Source organism: Lipotes vexillifer, unplaced genomic scaffold (genome assembly GCF_000442215.2).
Source record: "Lipotes vexillifer unplaced genomic scaffold, Lipotes_vexillifer_v1.1 scaffold916, whole genome shotgun sequence".
NCBI lineage: Eukaryota > Metazoa > Chordata > Mammalia > Artiodactyla > Lipotidae > Lipotes > Lipotes vexillifer.
The window spans coordinates 2,279,461-2,286,499 of record NW_006798383.1 but is presented as its reverse complement, the minus strand read 5'-3'; the positions used below and the strand labels follow the sequence as shown (position 1 = coordinate 2,286,499).

Genomic DNA, 7,039 nt, shown 5'->3' with positions numbered 1-7,039 from the left:
TCTAGGTAGGGGTACCTGCTGATTTGAGAAGGGGCGGAGCCTGTCAATTGGTCTGTCAGTTCTGTGTTTTTTATTTGTGCGCTTGGGAGAAGTCTTTCCTCCAGGAGAAGAGCTACATGGTGAGCCCCCTGGAGACACGAAGATTTCCCCTCTCTCTGGGAGTCTCTGGACAGGGAGGGTTGGGTGGGAACCTGGGGGAGGGGAGGGGCGGTGAGTTGGAAGGGGGTTTTGTCTCTTCCTTCAGTCTGGTTTCCTTCCCTACGCTACCCCCAGGAATGTCCCAGCGGAATTGTCAATGAGGAGAACTTCAAGCAGATTTATTCCCAGTTCTTTCCTCAAGGAGGTGAGGGGACAAGTCCTGAGAAGAAGCAGCTGTCCATCTCTAGGCTGAGTTGGGGAGAGGGCTGGAAATGCCAAGTGAATGGGGTTCGAGGAGCCCCACAGATGTATGGAGGTAGGAAGTCCTCTCCTGTCTGGAAGCCAAGCTTACTCATCCACACTTATCCTGCAGACTCCAGCACATATGCCACTTTTCTCTTCAATGCCTTTGACACCAACCATGATGGCTCAGTCAGTTTTGAGGTGAGCTGGAGACTGTGGGCCAGGGAAGCACGTTTCCTGGGGCTTCAGGGCCAGGCCAGACCCAGAGAGAGGGTTGGGTGAAAGGTATCAGAAGACCCATTTTCCCCTGCCTCCTTCCTAGGACTTTGTGGCTGGTTTGTCAGTGATTCTTCGGGGAACCACAGATGACAGGCTGAACTGGGCTTTCAACCTGTATGACCTCAACAAGGATGGCTGCATCACCAAGGAGGTACAAGGCAGCTGAAGAGCTGGAGGGGTTGTATGTGTGTGGGGAGGTGTAAAGGGCCCATAGGAGGGAAATGTGACCCACATATACATCACCAGCAAGGGGTGGGGTCTGCCCTAGGTTCTAGGCCTTCTAGTTTGGAGGCTGGAGGCTCTGAGGAGGGATCCTCTTCTCTCTCGGCCTAACAGGAAATGCTTGATATCATGAAGTCCATCTATGACATGATGGGCAAGTATACATATCCTGCACTCCGGGAGGAGGCCCCAAGGGAACACGTGGAGAGCTTCTTCCAGGTGCCTGGGACTGGGCAGGCTGGGTTTTAGAGTGAAGGGAAGGAGGTGAGGTCCCAGAAGGGAACTTACACGAGTTCTGCCTGCCTCTCTCCTGTCATCCCTTCTGTTTTCCCTACCTGACTACCTTTTTGCAGAAGATGGACAGGAACAAAGATGGCGTGGTGACTATTGAGGAATTCATTGAATCTTGTCAAAAGGTACAGGGCCCTGCCCTCTACATTTCCCTGGTCTGGACTCAGGGCCTGATTCAATGACGTAAGAGAAGGCTCCTTTGGGCAGAGTACTATTTCCCTAACTCATCGCCACCTCTGAATCTTTTTGCTTCATAACTTGGGGAGGCCTGTCCCTTCCCCACCTCTCTGGGTGTCTCCTTCCTCACTGCCTCTCTCTGTCTCTGAATGTCCCCATTTCTGAGTCAGTGTCCTTCTCCCTGTCTCTGATAAGCTCTTTTTCTTTCTCTCCAATCTGCCTCTCTCCCACCGTGGCTACAGGACGAGAACATCATGAGATCCATGCAGCTCTTTGACAATGTCATCTAGCTCCCCAGGAGAGGGGGTCAGTTGTCCTGGGGGGACCATGCTGTAGCCCTAGTCCAGGTGGACCTCACCCTTCTCTTCCCAGGTCTGTCCTCATCCTAGCTCTACCCTGGGGGCTATAGGAATCCAAGAGCCTGGGGATTCAGTGGTCCAGATTGCTGGAGCTGAGGGGGCTATAGAGTGGGCAGAGTGTATCTGTGGGGTGTTCCCAACTCCCAACAGCTCCCCCTTCCTGCCTGAAACTCAGTGCTGAGGGTGCCACTGCTATAGGAATTGAGTGGTCCTCCCCCTTCCACCCCCACTTGAGAAACCACAATGCTAGACAAAATGTCTCCTGCTATGGTGCTTCCCCCATCCCTGATCTCATAACCATTTCCCCTAAGACCCCCTTATCAGAAAGGCTGTTCTGTCCTTGGCACTGACTGGCCTTTCAGACCAGGGCCTTTGAGAGCCCTGTAGGAGGTGGACAAGAATGTAGAGGGAGTAATCTTGGGCCTGAGCCAGTGCTTAGGTCCTAGGAGGTAGCTGGGTTAGAGAACAGAAGGGCCTGGGGATTATCAGTGAGAGCATGCCAGGCTATAGCTTTGAGCTCTACAGGTCTGCCATTCAAAGCTGTCAGAATATGAATTTCCAGGCTCTTCAGAAGACCTTGTTTCCTTGGAAATACCCCAGAAAATTTCCAAGTATCCCAGGAGAGTCTGGGATCCTGGTGTTTGGCTCATCCCTGGAATTCCCTCCTCTCTTCCCTTCCTGTTTGTGTAGTGGTGGTGGCAGCAGGGAGAAGATAGGTGGGGGCTGTCTTGGCTGATACCCGCCGAAGTTTCAGCCTACCCTCTCTGATGGCTACAACTTAAGTTTTCATTTGCCATTTCCTCTAGACTTGGAGGCACAGAGTAAGTCAGGGACCACACAGTGGATGCCTTAGAAGAAAAAGGAAGGAAGGAGGCAGGCATAGATTTGAACCCAGTGCGGGGGCATTTATTAGACTCTGTGATATACCCAGGCTCTATTCCTGCCCCCCGACATAGCCTCCTAATTGCCCACCCAGAGTCTCCTCTTGCTCTATTCAATCTACCCAGAGATGCCCCTGAGCACACCTTGAAGGCAGGAACCACAGGACCCAGGTCCCACCTCACTGTCAGCACCCCTGCCGTGCCGCCACCCCTTAATATATCTGCTTGTCCCATTTAGCTCACTCTCCCAGTCAGCTGTGATCTGAGGGGGAGGGTCCCCAGGGAGCCCCCTTTCCTATCAGAACACTGTTGACTGCTTTGCATTTTTGGTTCCTCTGTAATTTTTGTAAAATAAGAAGTACACCAGATCCAATAAAACACAATGGCTATGCACAGGCTCTGTCTGCCTTTTTGTCTCCCCTACCCTGCACATAACTCACAACCCATAATTCATACAGCCTTTTGGATTCCAGAGAAAATGCTTCCTTTCCTATAGTATGGCCAACCCTTGGCAGGAGATCAAGACACAGGTTCTGGAAGGGTTGGAAACCTACTGGACCTCAGAGAGGCCCCCGAATCTCCCTCCCACATCCTTAGAGGAGACAAGGAAGAGAAAGGTGATTGATGTCCTGAAGACTATGCCAAGCAAGCTGTCTTTTGGCTAAACATTCTTACAAGTCAAATCCAGAATTTCTAATTTACAGACATCTTATTTAATTTCAAAGTTCTTTCTTTTGAGAGGGGAATTCCCTTTAGTTTCTAATGAAAGTTCCTTTGTATAAACATCCCAACCTTGCCTCTAGTATGGAGGTACATTTGTGTCTATACTGCAGCCAAGAATGATGGGGGAGCAGATGAAGTGGACCCAGGGCAGGTCACCGTGGAGCAGGTGACACAAAGGGTAATAGAAGCTTCCTGTGCGGGGTGGGAACCTTTCTTTGTTCTGCTCCTGGAGAGGGGCCGCCAATGGTAAGTTCCTCTCATCCTTTCTCTAGGGCACCATTATGTGGTGATTAAGCTTCACTAACCATACAAGGGGGATCAGGCCTTCTCTCCCAACACTGTACATGTTGACAAGGTCAAGGGAAGGGTATGGGTGTCCAAGAAACAAAAACTTACTTCCAGAGTCCATCATTTTGTCATCTGGTTTCACTGCTCACATCATCACACAACTGTCTGCTCCTTAGGTCCTTGGGTTTCTTTGGGTCACAACCCCTCTGAAGGATCTAATTAAAGTTGTGGGCCCACTGTCTAGAAGAAAAAAAACCCAACACACTTTTCCATATATTTTTGTGTCCCTGAAGCCCATCCATGGGCCCTAAGTTAAGAACCTGTGATCTAGTCTACCTCTCAGCCTTCCATCGTACAGAAGAAGAAAAAGGCCCAAAGAGCGGAGAGGACTTGCTCAAGGTCACCTGGTGAGTTTATACGAGGATTGATACTTGATTGATACTACTAGACCCAATCCCCCAAGTCTCTGTTCAGGGTGACCTTGGGGCACAGTAAAAATTTGTGTGTGAAAGATGGATGCTGTGCATATCATGCATAATCCAGACAAGGTGACACTGTGACAGGCTCTCATGTTGCCCTATACTTTTCCCTCATGGCACTTCTCAGTTTGTAACTGTACATTTAAGTATATTTATTTCAGTGATCGTCTTTTTCGATACATTGTAAGCTCCTGAGGGCTCCTTGAGTGCCCACACTAGGTTTTTTCCCCCCTCCCCATCCTATCCTGGGGCCTGGCACATAATAGGCATTCCATAATTGTATGAATAACTGTAAGATTTGGATAAATGGACATGGTGAGTGTATGTATATAACTGGGTTAGGTATGGAGACAGTCTCTATATTTTAGGGTAGATCCAAGCTTAAGGGAAATTGAAGTCTGAAGCTGAGAATTTCTAGGAAATGAGAAGTACCCCAGAATTTCTAGGAAATCAGAAAAAAACAGGAGGTTGGCATTCTGATCATTTTTTTTCTGGCCACTGGTTGGATTCTGAATGTTGTTAGCTGCCCCATCTCAAAACACTCTTCTTTATTGCCTTCCAGTATTTCATACTCTCCTGGTTTTCCTTTTACCTTTCTGGCCATCCCTTCTCATCCCTCCCTTGATGACTCATCCTTCTCAACTGGAATATTAAACATTGGGCCCCACAGCTGAGACCTGAGCCTCTTTTCCATATCACATCCAATCCCATGGCTTTAAACACTATCTGTATGCAGGTGACTCCTAAGTTTTTATCCCCAGAATTCTCCTCTGAGCTCCAAGACCCATATAACCAATTGCCTGTTTGACATATCCATGTGGATCTGTAATGGTCATACTTAACATGTTCAAAATGGAGCTTTGATTCATACCTTCCCAGTCCTCGCCATCTCAATAAACCAACTACCTAGTTGCTCAGGTCAAAATGTAAGAGTCTTCCTTTCTTTCTCTCACTCACTCTCCCTCTACTCCCCTTTAATTCATCACCAATCCTGGGGAATTCCCTGGGTGGGGGTCCAGTGGTTAGGACTCGGTGCTTTTACTGCCCAGGGCCAGGTTCAATCCCTGGATCCCTGGTTGGGGAACTAAGATCCTGCAAACCGTGTGGTGGGGCTGGAAAAAAAAAATCACTAATTCCGCCATCAAAGGTGCACCATCTCTCTCCTTTGCTGTTCCGAGTCTAAGCCACTATCATTGCTTAACTAGATTATTACTTATTCTTCCATCTGAAGAAGACCCTTCCTTGCTGTGGTTACTCTTCATCATATCACTAGATTTCCTCCCTTCATAGCACTTATCACAAACTGAGTTCCTGTGTGTGTACTGAATTTGTTACTGTTTCCACAAGCAGAATGTAAGCTCTGTGAGAGCAGGACCCTATCTTGTTCATTCCTCAAATGTTTATCGTAGGCCTACTAGGCTCTGATTCCTGTTGTACGTGCTGGGCAGGTAGAGGTGTGGTACAGAGAGAAAGTGTGTGGCAAGAATTGCCCTTCAAGTTTGAGAAGTACAGATACGGAAGGTGCATCTTGCCTGGGTCATAGACCCCAGAGTGTTGGCTATGGAGAGTAGATGAAATTGTGGCTGATGACTTGCTAGAAGTTGCCGCAGTGTAAAGTGTGAAGCAGAGAGGAGAGTGTCATGAGACTGAGGGCTGGGGTCAGCTGGAATGACAGGTCCCAAATCCCCCAAAGGACCACAATATCCAGTGAAGCTGCTATAGCCCCCAACTGTCATCACAGGAGGTCCCCTAAGAAAATACTTGCTCCTAACCCCCATCTTAACACTCCATGACTAAAAAGAAGAGGGACTATAAGAGTCCATGGAGCTACAAGTTGGACTACCGCTGGAGGAGTCTAATATGAGATTCAAGTGTAAGATGGACAATGCTAAGTCTTAATAATCAGAATGAGACTGAGACGCTTATTTCACATTTATACCTCACATGTAGCCACAGATCTCTCAGCCAACAAGTGCGTTATGACAGAACCAAAGGGAGCCCTGAGAACATATAGCAAGGGGACCCAAGCCTATCTAGGGCTCAGGGAAGGCTTCCACAAGGAAATGATGTTTATGCTGAAGCCCAAGGGGTCCCACTTCTCCTTTACACACACTTCATACTCCCCATTCCCAAACAGGCCAGGCCTTTTCGCCCCTTCCTACATTTGTACTCTACTTGCCTAGAGTGCTCTCTTCTCTTCCCCCCTACTCAACCTGGCTAACTCCTATTTAACCTTTATGACCCAGCTCGAAAGTGAAGCCATGGCTGCTGCCTCGCCCCAAAGGAAGATGAAGTCGGTCCCTCCTCTGAACTCCCACAACACTTGGGTACACCGTGTGGGTATTATGTGTGTACTCGCTAGTCTGCACCACCATGCTGTGAGCTCATAGTGGCCCAAGAGGCCAGTATGGGGCAAGCTCAATAGGTGTCAGCTGAATTACGGAATTTAGGAATGATTTAATTTTTAAAAGGGGTTAGCGCCAAGCTGGAGGTAGGGGAAAATGTTTCAAGGCAGAGGAGTGAGCTGAGCTTCTTGGAGTGTTGTGTTCATAGAACCGAGCCTGGGTCGGGCTGATGTACTGAACCAACCTGTCAGAAGAATCTCAGTAGAAAGTAGGTCAGTTTCTTCCTGTCTCTTTAAGAACTAGAGGCTTGATTTCCGCGCCTGCGCATTGATAGAGTAAACACCTCTCTTTTTCACCCACCCCCGCCCTATCCACATCCTTATTGCCCCAATCCAGCCTCCTCCCATTCTCCCCTTCTTCGGGTGGGGTAATGGTCCGTTCCAGGGAGTCTGGCTCGTTCTGGAGGGTGGCGAGCATACAAATGTACATTTCACCGCCTTCATTACCTTCCGCTTTTCGCGGCTTGTCTGTTCTACTTCCCCCTACCGAATGAAGCTCAATAGGCTGGCCCAAAAGAAGGCGGGGGAGTCGGGTTGAGGGGACCGGTCTGAGCC

The 7,039-nt window shown here is 48.9% G+C and overlaps 1 protein-coding gene across 10 annotated transcripts in view; it reads left to right on the top strand.

Moving 5' to 3' along the window:
* KCNIP2 (potassium voltage-gated channel interacting protein 2) overlaps positions 1-1,662 on the top strand; it is a 17,652-nt gene extending 15,990 nt beyond the window's left edge. For 6 of the 10 annotated variants that reach the window (XM_007470374.1, XM_007470379.1, XM_007470372.1 and 3 more), the window contains 6 exons: positions 274-343; positions 512-582; positions 704-811; positions 997-1,101; positions 1,236-1,298; positions 1,593-1,640. In XM_007470374.1, the coding sequence (XP_007470436.1) occupies positions 274-343; positions 512-582; positions 704-811; positions 997-1,101; positions 1,236-1,298; positions 1,593-1,640 (465 nt within the window). Of the gene's footprint in view, positions 1-39; positions 43-222; positions 344-511; positions 583-703; positions 812-996; positions 1,102-1,235 lie in introns of all 10 variants that reach the window. The other 4 variants (XM_007470377.1, XM_007470381.1, XM_007470380.1 and 1 more) reach the window with 4 other exon arrangements.
* Positions 1,663-7,039: the final 5,377 nt, after the last annotated feature.